Below are 23,722 nucleotides of genomic sequence, written 5' to 3' on the forward strand. Positions count from 1 at the left end.
GAGCAGTGGCCCCCCAGTCTTTCTTATAATCACTTACGATAGTGAAAGATTTAATCTGTCTGGACTTTTGCCCCTATGGTTCTGTGACCTAAGAGCAGTCAGAACTTTGTTCTGACCTCATGCTATGCCTAGTCAGAGTTTCTTCTAAAATAGAGCAAAATTTTTAATAAATCAGAAATATTCATTATCTCCAAAATTGGATCTTTCATATCTTCTTTCACAGAGTTGCTGAAATGGTCATCAGTGTTGTCTAGAGCATGGAGCACTGTTCCCATAAATCAGAAGACCATGACTCAGTTCCTAGCTCATTCACCTTTTCTCTTTTTACCTCCACCTATATACTTACTTTACCTGTTGCCAGAATGTGATTCTCCATTTAATAGATCACCCTGCCCATTTAACAGATTACAGGTCACTAGACTTTTTTAGTTTCTACAAGTTTCCTTATTGCCATGTTGATATGATCATAGGTCTATGTAGGAAACTCTAACTTCACGTTAGGATTGGAAGCTAGACTTTACGATAAACTGTAGTTTTCCAGCCCATCGGCCCAAGGAATTTGGTGCATTCAACAGGAAGAAAGAGAGACGGAGGAAAGTAACCACCTTGAGCATCGAAAGTTCTCCAGTTAGAATGAACCCTCCTGCAGTCACCTAAATTTAATCCATGAGGCATATTACAGCCTTATTTACATCACAAAACTGGCATCTCAGACCTTCCTAATTGAATTGAACTTCATATGGACTCTTTAGGTTCCAAGAAGTACTAAGATTTCACAGACCCAACATCCTTCCTTTGCCCCCTACATCCACCATTTGACTACTTTCTGCTTACTTTCTGACGTGCATGGACAAGATTTTTTTTTTTTTAATATATGTAGCCAGCAGTTTTTGTGGATATTACTGTGGGTTTACCAATGCCTAGTTCTGACTTTAGAAGAAATATTTTGACACCGTGTTTTCATTTATAATTTCCATCTGTTCGTCCATGTGTTCTGTTTGTTCACCTTTGAACAATTCATCATTTACAACTAAAATAATTCACAGATAAAATGGTCTTCAAATCCTGAAGACAAATAAACATATAAATAAAAAACGAAAACAGGCAAACAAAGCGGCAAGCTGGTATTTGGAGGCTTGAATTTGACAAAGGGTAAAATTGAGCTTAGAAAGTTTTCAAGAATAATCTTATAGTCTAGTAGTTAGGTAACTCATGAATTAACATATAATATTAATTAATTAGACTTAAAAACAAACAAAAGCCTAGGAAACAAAACCAGGGAAAAAATCATGGGATACCTTAATGAAGGCTCACTGAATTCTTAACATCTGTCTGCTGATTAAGATCCATTTATATTATCAACGTTTAATTCCAGGGACTTGTGTGGTCTCTGTAGAACAGTGACTCACTTCCCTGAGTTCTTCAGTCCTTGAGAAAAGTTTAAGTACTAGAGTTATTTAATATAACATTAGGCGTTAAGGTACAAGGAGAAGGGTGCCTCACAACAGAAAAGCGCTCTGCCTGTGACTGATCTCTGTTCAGAGACAGTTAACAACCCGGGGACTGAGCAGGTGTGTCATGAAGAAAAATTCTCTCTTTTAATGAAAGTGTTTTCTATTTCAAAATTCTTCAGAGGTAAGGATTTTTTAAGGAGAAAGCCATGAATAAAACAGGCCTTTATAAAGAATAAGGTCAGAGGTCTGGTTCCTCCTCCTTAACAAGATCTCTTTGGCCTGGTAAGGCTTTGTTTTGTGCTTAGAAATATAACCAGAAGTTGTGTGTCGTCTGTTAGCTCTCCCTCAGTGGGGTTCAGAAGCATAACTAACCCTGCACATGTCTCCTCCTTACGGTAGTCACTGGATTCTATAGTTCCTGAACTGGAAAATTCACTACTCACTAGGTATTAGCAATGCCTATTTGAGCAGAACTAGCAGACTCCTACTAGACATACCATTTAGTATTGCAAAGTGTTGGACTTCTTGAAAGCTTTTGGAGAAATGACAGATCTCAGCTGAAGACATCTGACTCTTCTCCAGGAATTGTATGGGAATGTGAGGGATTGAATTGGCAAAGTGGACCTGGTTTAGGATCTGGTTTTGCCTGCCTGGAGTTGTATAGGTGGTCTTAGAGGGCCATGGTTCCCTTCCAGCTGGTGTACTAAACAGCCATGATTCCCTGCTTTGAGCAATTTTCCTGGTCAGTGTTTGGGTGTGAAGCACCTTAGTAATGAATGGAAAGAACAAAGATCTGAATTAGTCACCCACCTGCAGCATCTACAGAAATGGTTTATGTTTTTAAAGGGGGAAGGTCGGGCACCTGGGTGGCGCAGTCAGTTAAGCTTCTGCCTTCAGGCTCAGTTCATGATGCCAGGGTCCTGGGATCGAGCCCTGCTCCCCGCTTGGTGGGGAATCTGCTTCTCCCTCTCCTTCTGCCGCTCTCCCCTGCTCTTGCTCTCGCTCTCTCTCGCTCTCAATGAATAAATAAAAAAATCTTAAAAAAAATAAAATAAAAGGGGGAAGACCTCAGCCATTCTGAATTATTATAGCTCCAGGAGATGGAAGTGTTTTATTAGTCCATATACACAGATAGATATATCACCACCAAGAAAAGCTAATAAATTATAATTAAGATCCTATGTGTGGACCTTAAAATTCCCTGTTTCTGGCAGTGCAGGGAAGTAGCTAGGCAAGCCTAGATAAAACCCTGACCTCTACTCTACTTTTTTTTTTATGATGTGCTTCAACATGCCCTTTTTCGGTTTTACTATAAGCAGGATGATTTCCACTGAGTTTTTCCAACAACCAAATGATGTATACATATACATACATATATATAACAGCTAGGCCAGATGATGATCGTAAGACACTAAACACATGGCCCCAGGTTTTTTTAGAAATAATTGTGTACGTTGGAAAAAGAGTTCAACGCGCACACCTGTCTGTTAACCTCCCGTTGAGTAACAACAATCAGCGCCAACAGTAGAAAAACGGGTGCTTGTTGGGTTTGAGGGTAGAGGCCCAGAAATTAAAAACAAAACAAAACAAAAACACCAAGGCTTTAAGGGAAAGCTTCTTTAGGCATAATGGAGTCAGGGCTAATTTATCATTTTGGCCCAGTTTCTATAAAAGCATAGGCTTTGCTGGTAGTATTACCTCCCCCATGGCCTCCAACTGTAACCTAAAAAATATATGCTCTTTAGAGAAACAAGACCTGCTATGAACTAAATATTATGGGACCAGCTAGTCCTTTGGGGGGGGAGGGGGAGGAGCAGGGCAGCAATTTTTTTTTTTTTTTAAGATGAAGCATTTGAAGTTACGTGTTTTTGGAAACCTTGCTTTATTCCGGTTCAGATCAGTCATGTATGAACAACAATAATGGTATTGAAAAATGTTAGATATCCATGTGATATTTGGTTATGTAGAATTTGTGCTGGGAACCTAAACACTGCAGCTACACATGTAACGCATCATGTTACAGGGAGGGCTGTTCGGCTATTCTGATCACAAGCCTGGAAACAAGGCACTCCTGGGAGTTTGAGAAAATATATGGACTGAAATTAGCCAAGTGTTACAGAGCAAGATTCATATGTTCAAACATGCTCTCACTGCTTAATTCCTTTATGTGCAGCAGCCTTTAACCTGAGTGAGGAAAATGTGGTGCTTATAGAAACAGAATCTGGCTATTGATGTCCACAGCCATCACCCAAACGCAGAATGGCAGGAATTTGGCTAAATGGTGTGTAGCAACGTGCAGCTGGGGGTTTAAAGCTGCCCGGGTGCCACCTAAGGACTATCATCCAGCCTTCTTGTATTCCAGACCACTCATCAAAAGGACCTGGCTCAAACCAGAAACACTTGGAAGACTGTGTCTGCTTTGCCCAGAGCCTGTCTTTTCTACACTTTTATGGAGGCTCCGTTACGCAAGACATTGAAAATTGAGATTTCTTAGAACTTTGGCAGAAATCAGTTGCTGTCATGAAGGTGCTTCCGTAACTTCTAGGAAGCTTACTGCCTTGAGCATCTGTGTAACTTGTAACTTTAGGCCAACTGTGATACTCTTTATTCTTAATGGGTTCTTTCATATCAACAGACATATGGTATAGTCAGATTAGAAAAGCATCAGTCCTGGGGCGCCTGGGTGGCTCAGTCGGTTAAGCATCTGCCTTTGGCTCAGGTCATGATCCCAGGGTCCTGGGATCGAGCCCCGCATTGGGCTCCCTGCTCAGCAAAAGGCCTACTTCTCCCTCTCCTGCTCCCCCTGCTTGTGCTCACTGTCTCTCTCTCTCAAACAAATGAAATCCTTTGAAGAAAAAAAAAAAAGGAAATGCATCAGTCCTAGAGTCTTGGCTGCAACCCTTTCACTTTACCAGTGACTCTAGAATAATGATTATTTCATCTTCTCATGTCCTACAGTTATACTACCGTTTTGTTTTGTTTTTTATTCTTTGTGTATCGCATTGGTTAGAACTTTCAGAGCGATGTTACATAATAGCATTGGCAGTCAACATACTTAGCTTGATCTTTACATTAATGGGAAGCTCTCCCAGAGTCTCAGTGTTAAGTATGATATAAGTTGTTTGCTAAAAGTCGATCTTTTCCAGCAAGAGAGAGTATCATTCTGATTCTACTTTATCAAGACATGTATTGAAAAGCCTGAAATTGGTATTTTTTGCATTGTAATTTTAATCATACATAAATGTATCTTTAAACATATAATGCACATATAAGCATGTATACTAAACATATGAAAGTACAGGAAACAATGAATAATGAGTCTCCATGTAGCCATCATCCACTTCAGCAATTACTGGGTGGTGGTGGTGGTTTTTTCATCTTGATCGAACTTACTTCCCTTCCCTCTTACATTTTGAAGCAAATTCCAGACACGTTATCATTGAATATATACACATTTCAGTATGCATCTCTAAAAGCTAAGGACTGTTTTTAAATATAACCACAGTACATTTGACACCCACAAATTAATGATAACCCCATAGAAATAGTAATGATCTAATCAGTGATCAGATTTCCTCTTATAAATATCATACATTTAAAACTGTTTGAATCTGGATCCAAGTGTGATGCAAGGTGAGTGGTTTATATGTCTCTTAACTCTCTTTTAAATGTCTCTGTTTTGGATTTTTCTTTCTTTCATCCTCTTGGCCTGTCTCTAAATCTAGCTCTCTTTGTCTGTTTATCCTCCTTTAGTTGTGTTTTGAAAAAGCTGGGTGATTTCCCCAGAAGAGTTCTCCATGGTCTGGGTTTTGCTGATTATATGCCATGGTGTGTCTTTTATTGTGTTTCTCTGACCTGTGTATTTGCTGCAAATTAGTAACTGTATGTGGATGCCTGATTAAAATTCAGGTTTGATTTGGGGGACAATACTTGATAGTCTTATGGAAATTGATGGTTAACCTCATCAAATGTTGATTCAAGATCTATTGAAATGACCATATGGCTTTTATTGTCTGATATGCCATGATTTTTTAGATTTGTTGAATAAGATAAATGAATTTGCCTCCTAGTTTCTATCTTCTGACCTTTCATCTACTTTCATTTCTAAATGTATTTTAGTTGATGAATAAATTAACCTATGTCATTAAATGTCACATGGTAATTTCAGCAGCTTGCTGAATAACTGAATCCTTGATCAGTCTTCTCTGTTTTGATTTGTTTGGTGTTCAAAACTTTTGACTAATTTTCAGATTGACAGGTTAACATTTTCTACATTGACATGACCTTTTCCCAACTAAATTGATACTGGTAGAAAATGCAGTGTGTAGTTAACAATGTACCTTCTGCATTTAGCCTGAGGAGATCTATAGAGGTATCCAATTAAGCCAGTCAAATGGACTGCTACTATTTGCTTTCAGGCTAGATGGATTTGACTCCTTTAGAATAGTGTCTTGATGGGAAAAGATTCAAGGGACAGCTTGAAAGTTTGTCAGCTCCTGGCTTTGGAAATTTTATACTTAAATAACACTGAGTGATTAGTAGAAAGTATATACCCAAACTGTATTTCTGGAGTTGACTTGTTAGCTAAGGAAAGATTATTGGCTTTGTAAGGAAGAAAATGTAGCTCTCTTGTAGCTCCAACCAGCCAATGGTCCACTGTGGGAAGAGACTCCCTCTCCCTCTTCTTTACAAAATCTCTGACATCCTATAAAGTATTTGTCATTGTGATGTTGCTCTAAGAAGTAGTAGACTGTGATTACATTGTATCATGAGTCAAATGCACTGTCGGAGAAAAGGAAAAAAAGATAGCAACTTGTATGTTTGAAAATAACCTTTCTTGACAATTTTATTTTTCTAAGGATAACACTGTCTAGTGACACCAAATCATTTGCTCAGCAAACTGCTGGGAACTTAGAATCTGCTTTCTGTTTAGCTACAAATGAGATCAGTGTTACAACAAAAATTATAATTTTGTTTTATGAGGAGAAACACCCAAAGGTCACTTTTCATTCTGCTGAAGAAGGAAGAAATAATAGGGTCTGCCCAGAGAGTTTGTAAGACAGAGAGGAATTAAAGGCAATCTTATTAACCTACTTAAGCCACAATATACATTTAACAAAACAGAAAGCAAGCATTTCTTAATTCACTTGTGTGACCTTGGGCAGCCTTCCCCTGCGCACCTCTGAATTCTTTGCTAGAGGTATTTTATTAAAGACCATAGAACTATTCTTTTGAGATGATTTGTACCCTCTTTTTAAATATGGGATAAACTATAAGATATGCTAAAGTTGTTTCTTCTCCACCATTCTGTGTGTGTTTAAATGATGCGGAAGCTAATTTCCATTGGCCCTTGGTGCCAACTTGTTCTTTAGACAAACTCTTCCCTTGTGGGTAGTCTGCAAACCTCTAAGCATTTCTAGCTTATCAGCTGTAAGTTCGTGGGTCCATGAAGCAAGATGCCCTAATTCTACTTCAGAAAGTTCTGGTTTCATTTATGGTCTCATGACGCTTCTTCTCTGGCTTCCCTTTTTGTTCCTTAGTAGAGTTCAGTAGAGGAGAGGCCAAGGAAATGGTATGCTACTTTAAATCACTCTATTGGCTCTGGGAACCTCCAAGCCAGCACAGGGTTGGGTATTTTTGTTGTTGTTTTTTGTTTTTGTTTCTGTTTTTGTTTTTTATCGCCTCTTGTCATTTTTTCCTCTTCAAGAATTTATTTACCATTCAGCAGAGGATTGAATTACTACTCAGAAAAACTGGCCAGCCCAGAATGACAGTGCTTCAGGACTTCTGAGTCAGGCTCTGGACTTTTCCTTTGGAAAACTAATGACTCCCCCTCCCCCCCACTTCATTCCCTAGTCATCAACAGAAGCTACATTAGGTGGCCCAGCTCTTTCTGCTCAGCTTCTGTTCCAAAGCTTTCCTTTCAGGAGCCACATAAGCATTTTCCCCCCAGTGGGAGTTCAGAGTGCTTCTAGCACTTAATTGCAAGGAGCTGTATTCCGAGCAAGAATAATAATAATTTCAGAATTTTTTTTTTTTTAAACTGGGAGTTCAAAGAGCACAAAAGCATGCAGATTTCTAAACACAGAGCCATTGAAGATATCACAGGTAAGGTTTTAAAAAGAAAGAACGAAAAAGAAAAAAACCTGTAATGTAGTGATTGACAGTTTCATATTAGAATATAAAAATTGTTAAACTTTGTATATTTCATTGAGAAAACTGCATAGAGTTAGTTTAATTTTCCTGCAAGTAAATCCTTAAGAATTGTCCTAAAAACTGCTAGTAAGGACTCCTTCACTCAGGGAGGACAGGGTCTAATGATGGCTCCTTGGGGTAGGATAAATACCGTACACTCCTGCTAATCCCTGCTAATTGTCAAAGAAGAATAGAGAGGCTTCTTATCAGCAATTTACATTTGTGTAATGGCCCTGCTCTGTTGGTGCTGTCTACTTCTCTGATAAGGAAAACACCACTTAAAACAAGCAAGAAAGTAAGCCATCCTTTCCAACATTGTTTTCTTTTCAGCCTTCCTTGAGCAGAAAGCGCCTGGCATTCTACAGGAAATACTGTGTGATTCTGTGGGAAAATACTTAGTGATGAACAGAGAACACTTCATTAGTCCTCAGATTTTTATTGTGTATTTATAAAAGTGTACAATAATGTATGGTTTCCAAAATGTTACATTATAAACAGCTTATACTATGTCCTATATACTGTGAACATCACACTATTTTTTTTATATTTTATAGTCTGAAACTGTTATAATAACAATATTATAAGTACACTTGATTCAGTTACTTGGAACTTTGGTCAGAAATATTAAAGAATTGCATGGGTCTTGGAAGTTGAAAATAATCACATGTTTAAGACAGTTTTCTTTTACTTCAAATTGTTCCCTTCAGTTTAATATATAGGCAAATTTTAGTGGTTATTAATTATTAAGAAGTGGTTATGATACAATTAAAATAGAGTAGATTATTGATAGGTACTTAATGCCTTGAATCATGCAATGGTTACCTTTCCAAATTAGACCATCTCTCTTCATAATTTGTAGAAGAATAATATACTAAGAACATATGAGGCTTGATTATATATAATTCCTGAGTCTGGACAGATAAGTTTTTTGCTTTTCTTTTTTCCACGTTTATACCGCTAGTATAATAGTAACAGTATCATATTTGCATGCAGTGTTGCAACTGACAAAATATTTTATCACACTCCCCAACAACCCTGTGACAGCACATTTTACAGCTGAATTTACTGAGGCAGGTTAGCTGGATCAGAGTAATTGGTAAAATTGAGCTTTGGATCTGAATCTTCTCAGCTAACTCCAGTACTCATTTCACTACATTTTATCTGTAAAGGTCTCCTTTTAGGAAGAATTGTTCACAGTCTTACAGTTTTTAACCCCAGTAACTCTAGTTGTTATCCTCATGTCTTGCACATAATAGGCAATCATTAAAGAATTGTAGAAGGGAAGAAGGAAGGAAGGAAGGATGGAAAGAAGGGAAGAAGGAAGGCAGGCTAGAAAGAAGGGAGCCCCACTGTGTGGGGCAGGATCTGGGGAGTCTGTAAATGGTGATCTTGGTGTCCAGATCCTTGGCTAAGTCAGAGAACTGTCCAGCCTCCCCAGGGATGGTCCTGAGTCCTGATCTATATGCCAGGAGAGACCAGGTCAAGAGTGAAACACACCAGAGTGTTTCATTGTCTGGTCTCAAGTTACTGCTTTACTTATACTTTCTTCCTTGTAATATTGTAGTTGCTCATATCTCAGGGAAAGTGTGTTTGAGATAAAGTATTCATATAAATGGCAAACATAAAGGTAGTAGCTTCATATTTTGCACTATCCCTAATTGCTATTCATTTAGCAACTTACAAGAAGATGACAAACTCCCGGATTATAACAAACTAGTCACGAAGTGGTGAGAGGCCGGTTTATTAAGTACCAAATGAGTGAGATCTACTTCACCTACTTCCAGGGACAACTGTGAGGGTCATCTTTTATATATCGAAACACATTCTACCCGCACAACCTTTAGCTTCACCTCTGATAAAGTCCTCCCAGCTCCCCCAGAAAGAATGTCGTTTCCATAGCTAGGTTTAAGAACCTGCTTTGTCTGTTTCATTAATTTCTGGCAGAATTCCTAAATGGAAACTGACTTAGCAATGCAGCATGTGTAAGCCAAGGAGAAAGGGCATCACTGCAAAATTTATAGATCTGCTTAAGACCGGCTGTGCACTGCATTGAACTAAGGAGAATAAAAGGAAACCTGGCAAAAATCTGAAGGGTTCATGTATCAGCATCTCCATCCCAGATTCTCCTGACAGTTACAACTTATTCCTTTGTTTGGCTGTTGGTTCAGAACAGCTGTACCTAGTCGGCTGACACTTGGCATCACCTGGGAGTTCATTACTGCTTTACAATTCCATGATCATTTTTGTTCTTGCTGCGGCTAAACGATAGAAATACTAATAAGCACAATAGTCTATGATCATATAAACATAGTTGCTACTGAATTTTCTCCAAGAATCATTTAACCATCAGATTTACCATTGCTGGCCTCAGGTGATGATCTAAGAATTTTTCAAATGAATGTGTCATAACTTGGTGCTGCAGGATAGCATTAAAAGGATAATCGTTTCAGAGGGAAATATTTTTAAAAACCAAAAAAGGGGAGATTATTTCCTTTCTTTTTAATCTTTTATGTAAATTCAATTTAGTAACGTAAACTGTATTATCAGTCTCAGGGGTAGAATTTAGTGATTCATCAGTTGCATATAACACCCAGTGCTCATTACATCAAGTGCCCTCCTTAATGCCCATCACCCAGTTCCCCCATCCCCCCCCACACACACACCCCCTCCAGCAATCCTCAGTTTGTTCCCTAGAGTTAAAGAGTCTCTTATGGTTTGCCTTCCTCTCTGTTTTCATCTTGTTTTATTTTTCCTTCAAGGGGGAATTATTTTTAGTTTTAACATACATTTATCTTAAAGTCCAAGGAATAGGTATGAGGTATCTGTTTGTTGCTTCTATCACTGCTAACCTTTATTATTAGTTTTATAATGTATATGAAGTGTCTGCTCTTGGGGGGCATGTTGGTTTCGTTGTTTTTAGTAACAGCCTCAGGATTTGTTCGGGAAGAGCCTAGTGCAGTGTTTGCTGCTCAGCTTGGGTGAAGCGTAATCCTTGGCAACCTGTCAGGGATTCAGAGACCACTGGGGTCTGCTGGACGCTCAAGAGTTTCTCTGTGGGAATGACTGGAGACAGCACACAGCAGGTGGTCCGCTCAGTACTGTCCCCTGGGGCAGCAAGGGAACCCGGCCCAATTTGTCATCCCACAGTATCCTGTCAGCAGTTAAAAGTCTTAAGCACAAAACCTTGAACATTTAAGGCAAACTTCCTCCTAGTATCTTTTAAAAGCAATGTCCATGGATGGAAATATTAATACACAGCGCCCAAGTTTTTCACATGAAGATCTAATATTGGATTCAAATGATATGTTGTGTGATCGATAGAAATGTTGTGTACTCTATGATTTTACTAAACAAAATGATGCCAATTACATTGCCCTCTACCTGACAAAGAGGTGAGGGTGTAGCTGATAATACAGGGTAAAATCACCCCTCTTCCTCCTCTCCTTAGTTCGTTTTGTTTGGTTTGTAGATCTGTGAAGGATACCTTGAAATACATTTTGAAAGGACTTTTCTTTGGAGTATTAAAAAAAAATCGACCCAGTTCTTAATTATTCATCATAATGATTCAAGAGTAACATGCAGCTTTGAAATCCCCAGATTTCCATTATCAAGATTCTTATCTGATTGATAAATACCTTCCCTACTTGCCCAGTAGTAATACCTGCTTCTACTCATTGAGTGCTAGGGTTGTGCCAGTTCCCTTACCTGGGTTATTTATGATCCCTACAAAAATCCTGCAAGAATACCATTACCATTGTTTTCAAGATGGGAAAATTGTATTCTGGGTGGCTAAGTGATACGCTCAAGGACTCAAAGCTAGTAGGAGATAAGATTTGAATCAGATTTATCTCCAAAGTGCAACTCAGCCTGACTCGTCTTTGCTGTTACCCCTAAAAGCCATGCTGAGAGTCATGAAATGGCCCCAAAACATGTCCTTGATGGGAGAATGCAAGGAAAGAAAGGCCTTACGTAATTTGGAAACCGAATAATCAGACATTGAGTATTTTTATCAGTTAGAGTAAAAATCAAAATTGGAGAAGTCAAAAACGAAACAAAACAAAATGGGGACTTGTGAAGGAAAGGAAGAAGAAAAGCCAAAGAAAATGAAAAAAAAAAAAGAAGAGAGAGATCAAATAAAAGTAAAAAAGGGCATCTGAGTTTCACATGCAAATAATAAAATAGAAATTGAGAACGAAGTCAAGGAATTAAAAATCACTAAGAATGAATCAGTAGCCAGGAAAAAATTTTGTCTAGAGATACATATATATATTTTTTCTTTTTCCTGAAGATCAATAGGATCTTTCTTGGCTTGCCATAATGCTTTTGCTTTACATCCTGATAATATCAGTCATGAACATTATGTAAGTTAGACTGTTTTTGCTTGAGACTGAGCACTGCTTAACGGTGTTCCCAGTGGTGTAAGCTGGGAGAAGTTCCGGTACAAAATGCCCTTGAGTCTCAGGACCAAGAGCTTTGGCTTCATTTAACCCATGTGCCTAATGGCGGAGTCATCATTTTCAGTTTGCTCTCACATACCTGAAGTTTGACAAGTGGATATCAAGCTTATCATAGTTGTAAGCCAAAATTAAGACTAGTGTCTACTCCTAATTCAAAATGGATGAATTTTGTCATGCTCTTCTACTGTTGTAACATTATTAGACTCTTTCCATTTTCTCAAAAGTATGGTGGCAGTCAGGCATTCAACGGTGTTCTTCTGAGTAGAATAGAAATTTTGAATAGAATGGCTCCTGATCTGTATGTTAATAATACATATTTTTATTAGGAACAAATAAGCCACCTTGTATTCTTCTTTGCCATATATATACAGATATATATATAGCCATATATATGGATATCTATATACATAATATATAGAGATCTAAAAACTATAAGGTCAAATATACACATAAAATGTAATTTCCAAAATAAATAAGTAGTTGCCATTCAAAAGTGACCTTGAACTTGAGTTGCACTGACATGACTTTATATCATTATCTTTGAGCCTTCCTGGAAAATATATTTTACTTACTGGCAATTGGTCTTTTCTCTTTTCCAACTTCCTTAGAAGATAAAATATTGGTTATAAAAAATGTTGAGCCTTTTTCCTATTTCATTCTAATTAAATTAATTAACTGTGATTACCCTTTGATAATTTTATTCTATTGAATTACACCCAGAAAGTACTTCACTTGTTTGCTGTTGTTTATTAAACCTGAAAGTGTAGTGAAGTCTGCCATACCTTATGTGAACTCTTCCTTTTAAGAGGATTTAAGACTAAAGGTTGTTGAGAAGAGGGAAAGACACATGTAAACCTTCCCCTTCTTTATCTTCTATCCAGCTACGTCTACATCTACAACCGGGACAAGCCATCTTGTAAAGTGTGCAGAGAAGGAGAAAACTTTCTGTGTGAATGGAGGCGAGTGCTTCATGGTGAAAGACCTTTCAAACCCCTCAAGATACTTGTGCAAGTAAGAAAAGCAATCCTCTTTGTGGCTTATGTCCGTAACTGCTTCTTTCAGATGACTCCATGTCTCATGATGTCTTGTTGCTTCTTTTCCCGATTTTGTTGCATCCTGTTGAATAATGCTGTTTTATTTGTAGAGTGTTTTGAAAACTTCACACCATTTGTCATCTCCTCTGTTACATCCAGAATTGTTTTTTGCTTGTTTCAATTTTCTTTGTGCCTTTATATTTATAAAGTTGCTTTCCCCATGGTTTTCCTCACTGGTACCTAGAAGAGATGTGCAAATATCATAGAGGCCTATAACTTTTGAAACCTCCTTCTCCATCCAGTGTATGAATGAGGCTGTAAGATAATGTGCCTTTTTACCCCAGTGATCACCTGCAAAATGAATAGGACAACTAAAAGCAGCAGAAGGGTAGAAGATTCTTTACTTATGCATCTGTTACACTTGGCATTAGTTTATTGGTTTACAACTATTCTAAAAATGGAATTTAGGTTGCTCTCACTAATAGGGAAAAAAAAAAATTGCACGTGTTTGGAAATGCATTTAGTGTGTGTACCATCATTGTGTGTAGAAGGCAGAGTGTTCTTTCATGCACTGCCATTGTTTGGAGTTATATTTAGAATGGTGCTCTTTCTAGTGACCTGAGGAAGTTGATGCACCATTAAGAAGGATCACAGTCATTCTTTCTTAACAGGCAGAATGAAACAATGATATTACCAGTACATTAAATATTTAAACCTTGCAGTTAAAATTAGTAGGTCTTATTAAAACCACATGTTTATTGTGCCATGCCTTTTAAGTCTCCTCTTGATATTCCGGCTGTATGTGGGACATGGACGCATATAATGTGATGTGGTAAAAATGTGTAATGTCCCATTGAAATGATGAGAAATGCGTATTTATTTTTCAGTTGCCTGATGTCTGTGTCCCATTTTTCTAAAGTAGCAGTGATTATCATAAAGGAGGAAAAAAACCATGCCATCATAAAAACTACCTTCTGCTCCAGAATATGAGCTTGTGGCTTACATGTGGACAAAGAAGAGCAAGTTTGTCAGAGACACAGCTGAGCTAATAGAGCAATTAGCAAAATGGAAAAAAAAAAGGCACAAGAAATAATTAAGAAGGCCATTTCCCCTTTACATCATATAAAGAGTATAGAAATATTTATGTGCCAGTTCTAAGAAAACCTTTTATTTTTTATAAGTTACAAAGGACATCATTAAAGACACATGTTTTAAAATCATCACATCAAACAAAAATACCATTTTTGTGGGAAATGTTTTGTCACACCCTGTGCTGTTCTAGACAAGGGCTGTCTGTAGGGTGTGTCATGGGACCTCAGGTACTAAGTACAAGTGAACAAGTACCTCCCAGAACCACTTTCTTGCCCTCAAAAGCTTTTTTTTTTTTTAAGCTCTTATAAAAGAGCAGAAGTGGTTCCAAGAGAAGACAAGTTTTGGTAGTTGTGTAGCTGATTTTATCAATGAAGACAGGCAACTAATAAGATTAAATATAGTCTTTTAGAGTGAACAAAAGACTAAGAATCACAAGAATTAGAATTCTAATCTCCATTACTAAACATCTCTTTCACAGAGATAGGTAATAGCCTTAAGCCAAGATAAAACTCATAGGTAAAGGCCTTTTCAAAATTTGAAAGCAAGATGAAAATGAAAGAGCATGTAGAAAATTATTTCTTCCGGGTCCAAATTACTTCATATGACAATGAGTGTTTATTGGTTTAACAGTAATCCTAGAGATTCACTTTTAGATCACGAGTATATTGAAATCTACATACCTATAGTAAAGAATAAAAGTTGGTCAGTTTTGGTCTTTGGTTCTGCCGACTTGCTGTGAACACAACACAAACATGGCACCCCTATATTTATCATATTGAATTGAGATGAAGAAATTTTATAATCTCCTCCAAGGTTTTCTCTCATCGAAATAGAAACAAACAGAAGCTGAGAATTATAATCTATAAAATATGAGATTCATTTATTACATGGGGAAATTTTGTTATTCCGTCCTAATCTTAGGCAAACCACCTAATTATGTTTTAATAAATCGCCTTGAAAAAAAAAAACATTGAAATTACAGGTCCTTAAGTTCTCCTTCTTTTTAAACAACTGCACCCAGATTACCTATGTCTCATACAACTACTTCTTGAGGAAAGCATCTGAGACCACTATATTTTAATTATAATAATGAAACATGATCATTTTTCATCATCGCCTTTGCAAAGATTGACAAGCTGCGTGGGTGCATCTGATAGTTTCTGAATACCTCTAAAGAACCAGCACAGTGATTTTCCACATATTAATTTCAGCTGTTCTGCAACCCTCCCACGTCCTACACAAAACATGCAATCACACAAGTGCTGTTCATTTGTTCCATTTTGGTATTACGCCAACAACCGTAATTTTTTTTCACCCACCAGTTTCTCATTAAATTTTAAGCCCAATCCAGAAAAAAAAATACTTGTTGTATATTTTTTTAATCTTGAAGTGAAATGTTTGTTATTCCTCTAATAAATATTAAAGCAGCAAACCATGAATGAACACTCTGTATCCCCCAAGCTAATTGTCTAGTGGGTTATGCTTGTCTTCCACTTCTCAGCAGATTGGCATCATAATTTTACTGGGTTGGGTTTTGGGTTTTTTGTGGTAATTATAATCTTTCAGAAAAGTGTTAAAACGCTTATCACTGGATCTTGTTGGAAACAAAATCTTTGACACCTATGATTTTGATAACTGTTTTACCCCCTTCTGGACCATCTTTTTATTGAACCATCAAAGCAGGCTAGTGCCTTGAGGAAAGAATTAAGAGTATATTTAAAATCCAGAATATTTCAGGCCTTTTTCGTTGAATGAAAGTATTTTTTTTTATCCTTGTATTAAAAACATCTTTAACATAAAAAAAATAATCACTATTCAGAATTGAAACAAGGACACGTAATATACCATGTCTTTTGATAGTATACTGTTCACTAGACCACATGAATAGACACAGAAAACATTTAAAAAAATGCTACATTGGCTCATCATAGTCCTGTGTACGAAGCCAGTTCATAGTTTCCATATGGTCCATCTGTCTAAAGCAAAACATTGCTGAAGCATGAGCCACATCGTTCAAAATCAACTTTATCCCATGACTCAAACACCACAAGCATGGAAGTTTCCAAATCGTCTCTCTGGTCCCCTAATCCACTGTTGTCTTCTTGGGAGTTGAAGTAGAAGACTGTATAGCAGATCTCTTTTGTCTCTCCACTTAGAACAAGGTGTTCCAAATGGATTAACCATGTAACAGTTAAACACTTCTCTGAGGAGAGGTTTGCTGGTTACTTGGACATTCCCTTGGGGACTGTGTGGGAATTTCAGCAGTGGTTCTCATCTTCTATATTGCTCTTCTCTCCATAGTAATTTAAAATCTATCCTGGGGAAAAAATAGTTACTATTCCAGATCACATAAAGACAGAAGAATCATTCCATCTTTCACCTTTTGATGCCCTGTGTAATCGCATGGTTCAAAGAAACAAGATAATTTGAAATAATGTCCAGATTTTCCTCTTTGCTTTTCCCCTTGTTCTTGTATATCAATTCTCTGAGTAGTTTCAGTAGAGAACTATTTTGGAAGATGTTGTTGTGATTTTTTTTTTAATCTAAAAATGATTTTATACCAGACCATATTTTTTAACCCATTATGTTGTCCCATGGACAGATGTGGTTTTCGCATGAGGGGATTAGAGTCTTAACCACCAATTTTGGTGAATGGTCTTGAGTCCTTTCACTTCAACTCTCTGGATGATATCTTTATGTATAATATAGAGTTAATATGTTCTCCAAATTTCTTCCCAGGGAGTCCATGAAATTAAATGAATTCATTTCTGCTAAAGTATTTCTAACTCTGGGGAAGCAAGATTTTTTTTTTACTTATAATAAAAAGTAAATGGTAGTATTACATTTTCTCTGTAGACATTAGACAAATACATACACCTGTCTTAACAGACTATGCTAGCATGTTTAAAAAAAAAAAACATTTCTTCATTTTACTTAACATTAACAGTTTTACTTGGTTTGGTGGGGCTACCAGCTAGCTTTGTAACTTTGCATTTGACAGATCATGTAATATCTCTGACCATTATCTTCCTTATAAGCAGAAACCAGAACAGAAACAAACACAAAACAAAAACCAGAAACAAAACACACAAAACTTGGGAACATGGGAGTTGCCTTCAAACATGAACTTACGATTTTGTATCATTTATGAAGCTGTGTAGTATATATAAGGGCCTATAAAAATACACATAACTAAGAGATAAAGTCACAACAAATACGTTATAATAAACTCAATAAGTGAAACATTAAACATTTGTTTATAGAACAACTATATCTATGCCAGGCATTTTTGAAAACACAGAGAAAATGGAAGGCGTGGTCTCTGGTCCCTGGGAAGTTAGTCTGTTTAGGAAAATGAAGTAGCTAAAATAGTAAATCAATTAGAGTGAATATATCCCAAGTGGTGCAGTGCTGATTATTATGATAATGAAAATTGAAAGAAGGAAGAGAAAAGACGGGAATAACTTGGAGAAGACTCTATAAACATAGCCATCACTTACGGAGTGTTTTCCATATACCCGGCAAGCATTGAGACTGCAATAATCTTTCCTGCAAGACACTGTCACATGCATAGCTAGACCAGCAGCTCCATTCTGGGACGCAAAACAGCTACAAAAAAACAGAACAAAACAAAAAAAACAACTTAGACGTGAGGACCAGTTTATGAGTTCCAAAGGCCAGGCAGATGACCTTGGACATTGTGAGAGCTAATAGGGAATATTAGTAACTTCTGGAGCAGGAGAGTGACACAGTAAATATAGAACAGATGTTTAGGGAAGACAGACTTCTGTACAGGCTAGAGATATTTGGGGACTAGGTAAGATGGGGTGAGAAAGTCAGAGACATTAGCTAAGGTTAAAGTTTTATAAAATCCTGCAATAAAAATGATGATATTTATAACACTTTTTAGTAGCTGGATTAGCATAATTAAACAAGGGGATGATGGCTCGTATTCATGGTTGTGTTCTGTGGCCTCATTATCATGGCTGTAAAGGAGAAATTTGAAATAGATAAAAGGAATATGTATATATTGGGTCAGAACCTCCAGTCCATGAGAACAGACTGCTAACTGAACTCTTATTCCAGCCCTAGAAGAGTTCATTCTTCCGAATGGGTGTGACACCTGCCTATGGCACTTCTCTGTTCTTAAAAGCTGTAACATTTAACAGATGGAGAAGCATTTGTGAGAGAGAGTGGGTGCAACTGGTGGCTTAGATCTGCTTTTGAGATGACCACATCTTCTATTTCTTCTGTGTTTCTCATGCACTGAGAATCCTGCCATGCGCTTACTAGGTTAGGTAGTTATGAACTCATTTTGACTTGCACTCACTAAGGCAGATTGAAGGAAATCCTTTTGTTCTTATAGAAAACAATTTAGGTGTAGTTTTGCCTAAAATCAGGTGCACTGACTAGGTGTTCTTAATAGTTTGCTTCCCTTTTTCTCCTAAATTCAGCCAGGGTGGCCACATATTTATTAATCTCCTTCTATGAGGCAGGCTCTGTGCTAGTGCTTAGCATGAAGTACTGAACAAAAGCCATGCTAGGCTCTGCCCTCAGGGAGTCTGTAGGCTATTGAGAGTAGCAAACATATTTCAAGTAATTAATTTAATTACAAATGGTAGGTGTGCCGGGTGCCATGATGGATATTTAGGGAGCTAAGGAAATGTTTTATGGGGGACCCCAACTAGTCAGAGGTGGAGACTCTGGGGCGGGGGAAAGTATATGCAGCTCTCGCCTTGAGAAGCAAATAGCCTACTTAAAACACAATTTTGAAATGTTTATATTGAATTATTTAAGTAAAATGGGAATATTTAGCTGCTTCGTCATAAAACAAGGCTGGCAGAGTAGATAGAACTGTAAAGTTCTGAGTCTCCAGGCTGTTGGACATGACAGGGGGAGGACATCCTCCAGAGAGGAAGACCAGACCACAAAGTAGCACTCAGTATGTCCTCGAGTCACAGTGACATGGAGATGTATGGGATGTAGATTGATCCCATAGCCGATGAAATTGTTTGACCCCAGACTTACCAAGATACATCACGTCAAGTAAACAATGGCGAGAGTTTGAGTCTGCAGATGAGCATTTCAGAGCAAGCTGTGCAAACAGAGCTCTGGGAAGGGCACCAAGGTTCAAACAGGACCGGTTAATTCATAAACACTGCCACCGTCATTATTGGGATTGTATGTCTTAGACATTGAAAACCAACACTGGAGAGCCAGGACAACTCTGATTTTTGTTTTTCCTCAATATTTACCCATGAATCCAGTGTGGCCACTCTATGTATACCGTTATCTTCTGGCTTGAGAATGAGTCCCCAAATCCATATTAAATAAAAAAAGGGAAAAGTGGTGATGTGTGCTAGCTGAACAGTAACGGGGAGGTATACAGGGTTGGATCCGAAGGAAATGTTACTGAAACATTTTATATTTAATATTTTCTTTAATGACGTTGAAGAACGCCTTCCCTGGAGGAAATAAATATCTTTTACATATGATGCCGTAAAGAAAACTGAAACATGAATTAGAAAAGCATATACAAACCTCAAGAAATTTCACTTAAAGGTAGATAACAGAATGAGGTTCATTGTGGGGAAAATGCAGACTAAGAGTAACAATACATTTGGGAAAGAGTAATCTACAACACAGATACTCAAGCAGTGAGTGGGCGAGGTCTAGCCAGAATGCCGAGCAGGGGAAGGGGTGAGAAAAATCAGTGCTTGTAATGTGATACTGTAGAAAAACAGATCCACAACTATTTGAGCTAGCGTAGACACTGCCAAATCTAGCTTTACACAGAAAGAGAGCAAAAGGCCTTCCCATCTAACACTTAAACTCACTGAGATTCCTTAAGATGTATTTGTTGTCATTTCCATTAGTTGATACTTGTAAACATTAAACACCAAAGAAATTATTTCAGAGGTTATACAGTATGAAGGAAATACCACAACTAGTTTTGAAGTAGAGCGAATAGACAATAGGGGCTCTTCTTTTTGAGGCAAGGTATTTTTTTAAACTCTCCAAATATCTCATTGTAGGGTGATGACCAGGAGGGAGGAGATATCAGATATAGACTTTGTTTCCCTTTTCCTGTCTGATTAGGGAGGGCCTGATGAAAATTCATGAAACCAAGAATAAAGGGTGTCTAAGGATGGTTTAAAAATTGACCATAAATTTGTAAAACCACAAAACCACTTATAATGGTTTATAAAATTAGCCAATGGTAAATAACTAGAAGTTTCTTGGGGGTCTGTAAGTATCTCTGAATATGTCTAGTGGCTCCACCAATAAAGGGGAAATAGTATTCAATTAGAATATCAAAACCTTACCAAGCACTAAATCGATTCCCAAAATACATGCATGTATGATTTATTACATCATAAGCATATCAGGATAGTCACCAAGTATTAAGGTTATTGTTGCAAACAGTTTCTGTTTGACAATACTATATTCAAATCTTGCAGTGTCCAATAAAGAACTGGCATTATGGCTTGGTGGTTTATCTCCATCATAAGATGACATTGACTATCTGGTATAGTAACACCAGATCTGCTGAAGGTATGCCAATCTTTTTTGGAACTATCAGTTATATCTGAACCCAAACTACCCTTATGCTAATGTTTACCTTCACCCTTTATTGGACACTGCATTCTGACACTCTTAGGCTCGGTTTAACAAACATTTTGTGAGAGCTTTTGACAAGGCAGATACTGAGTTAAAATTAGAGATACAGAATGATCAAAATATGGTCACTGTCCCAACCCAGACAGGCGAGGGCAATGAAAGAGATGGGGACAGGGTGCAGTGCAGGAGCCCAAGAGAGAATCGTCAGCTAGGCCGTGGGAGCCAGAGATGGGGAGATGGAGGTCAGGGAAGGGTCAGTTGGAAGAGGTGATACTTTTAAGTTCAGACGAAACTGTCTGTGAACTTTCATCTCATTAAGCACAAATGTAGAGCAAACATTATTTATCATGTTAAGAGCAAGTACTAAAACAAAAAATAATACTAATTTTCGTCAACTCTGATCAATGAAACAAATGGTTTCAGAGACAGAGACATTTGAGGCTACAATAGAGACTTATTATTCATACAGATTTTTCTAAGAAATAAAATTCTTGGAATTTTCCCAGACTCTTGCCAAAGCATATTGTTCAAAATCAGATTAAATTTACCATACTCTTATCTCCAACGAAAGTGATAGATTGGATGCTTAGTGTAGAATGCTAATTTATAAATACGTAAGAAGCCAGACAGTCTCCTTGTCTTTCAGAAGTAATTCCATAGAAGTTAATCAGAGCTTATAGATCAGATGAATTTCCATTTGCATATGCTTTCTGTATACAATCAATGCAGTCTGCAGTTTGCTTACATAAAAACTATCTCAGTCTCTGCTTCCTTCCATTTAATTTGGCGACAACTCTAGATGTCCACAAAAGTTACATAATGACTATTGCTGCACGCTCAAATTGCTTTAGGAATAGGTATTTGCAATTCGTTTTCCCTTCATGATGGTCTTAAAAATGCATCCTATCAAAAATGTTTTTTCGAAGTCCTTGAGTCCTCCCCGACCGGTAACACATTCAGAAGAAATGCTCGTCAGTTTTCATACAGTGACTCCATGTGTTAGGATGAGCATTGATTCCCAGAACCTTTGTGGTGAAAGGAGCCTTTGATAAATCACTTAGTTAAGTCCCTCATCTTATCACTGAGGCCTGATGAAGTCAAAGTCAAATGGACTGCCCACGTCCAAGCCCCAAGATAACTGTGGTGACAGGATAGAGGGACTTAGTCTCCATCTTCCAAGGTCGGGGTCCCTGACACCTTGAACTTTAATGTACATACAGATCTCTTAGGGATCTTGTTAAAATGCAGATTCTTATTCAGTAGTTATGAAGTGGGGGCCCAAGATTCTGCATTTCTACTAATAAGATCCCAGGAGATACTGATGCTTTTGGTCCATGAACCACACTTTGAATAATAATAAGGCTTTACCCTAAGAAAATTTATCTGAGTGAAGGTAAACATTAGCATAAGGGTAGTTTGGGTTCAGATATAACTGATAGTTCCAAAAAAGATTGGCATACCTTCAGCAGATCTGGTGTTACTATACCACATAGTCAATGTCATCTTATGATGGAGATAAACCACCAAGCCATAATGCCAGGTTCCTAGGAAACATCATTTTAGAAGTTCATACTAATTAGAAAATTGATTGGGCAAGAGTTTTGATCCACTTCACCCAGTTGTCCTGTGCCTTCTCACTCAACATGGACACCCAAGATGCACAAATGACAATTTTCTAATAAATGCATTCCTTCTCTCAAGGGACTCATGATTCTTCAGCTATATGTTAATTTCCTGATCCTTAAATCAGTGCACTTCTTACTTCAAATGGTTCTCCCCTACCTCCCCTCTCCCCTGCCACACGCAAGTGTTCACATGTCTTATACCATGTTCATTGCATGGAACAAGTGGATTATTGTGTGATCAATATGAGAATTCTAATTTTTATCAAGAATGCAAACAGGTAAGATGAAATGGTCATCATAGAATATATCCTTAATTCTGGATTACCTGCTTAATTGTAGGGTATGCCCATGTGGACTTGCAATCCTAGTTCAGAAACAAATACACAAACAAAGACCCTGTGTATTTCAGAAGTCATTATGTGAAATAAGTTCTATGGAAAACAGGTTTCCATGTATTTTCCTCATATATCTGTGAAGACATTCTTATTAAAGCATGTGTAATGACATCTTTATGAAAAATGGCCCAACCTCACAGACTACCATTCTTTTTTTTCTTTTGGAAAGATTTTATTTATTTTTTTCACAGAGAGAGACATAGCGAGAGCAAGAACACAAGCAGGGGGTGTGGGAGAGGGAGAAGCAGGTTTCCTGCAGGGCAGGGAGCCCGATGCGGGGCTCGATCCTAGGACCCTGGGATCATGACCTGAGCCGAAGGCAGATGCTTAACGACTGAGCCACCCAGGAGCCCCCACAGACTACCATTCTTATTTCTGGATTTCTCTGGGTAGATCTTCCTCTATTCACTGCTGCAAACATATTCTAACCAAAAATAACCAGTTTAATTATACAAAAGTGTTTTGAAGGGTTGAAAAGAGCTATACCAATACACGATGTTTGTTGTTAAGTTTATTGATAATATGCTAATGATCATAATTACACTTTATGTTTGCACAAGAACTCACGGGACTAAAACTCAGGAAGTGCTAGTATTTTATCTTACACGCCATTCTTCATGAAATAGGAAATTTAGAGGGGCGCCTGGGTGGCTCAGTCAGTTAAGCGGCTGCCTTCGGCTCAGGTCATGATCCCAGGGTCCTGGGATCGAGCCCCGCATCGGGCACCCTGCTCCGCGGGAAGCCTGCCTCTCCCTCTGCCACTCCCCCTGCTTGTGTTCCCTCTCTCACTGTGTCTCTCTCTGTCAAATAAATAAAACCTTTAAAAAAAAAAAAAGAAAAGAAATAGGA

The 23,722-nt window shown here is 37.8% G+C and overlaps 1 protein-coding gene across 10 annotated transcripts in view; it reads left to right on the forward strand.

Moving 5' to 3' along the window:
- NRG1 (neuregulin 1) overlaps positions 1-23,722 on the forward strand; it is a 953,340-nt gene that overhangs the window by 903,885 nt on the left and 25,733 nt on the right. For 8 of the 10 annotated variants that reach the window (XM_081808837.1, XM_081808842.1, XM_081808809.1 and 5 more), the window contains one exon: positions 12,988-13,117. In XM_081808837.1, coding sequence (XP_081664963.1) covers positions 12,988-13,117 — 130 coding nt within the window. Of the gene's footprint in view, positions 1-12,987; positions 13,118-23,722 lie in introns of those variants that run through there. The other 2 variants (XM_081808820.1, XM_081808830.1) reach the window with 1 other exon arrangement.

The sequence above is a fragment of the Leptonychotes weddellii genome, chromosome 2 (genome assembly GCF_054177405.1).
Source record: "Leptonychotes weddellii isolate Sample4059 chromosome 2, ASM5417740v2, whole genome shotgun sequence".
In the NCBI taxonomy this organism is placed as follows: Eukaryota; Metazoa; Chordata; class Mammalia; order Carnivora; family Phocidae; genus Leptonychotes; species Leptonychotes weddellii.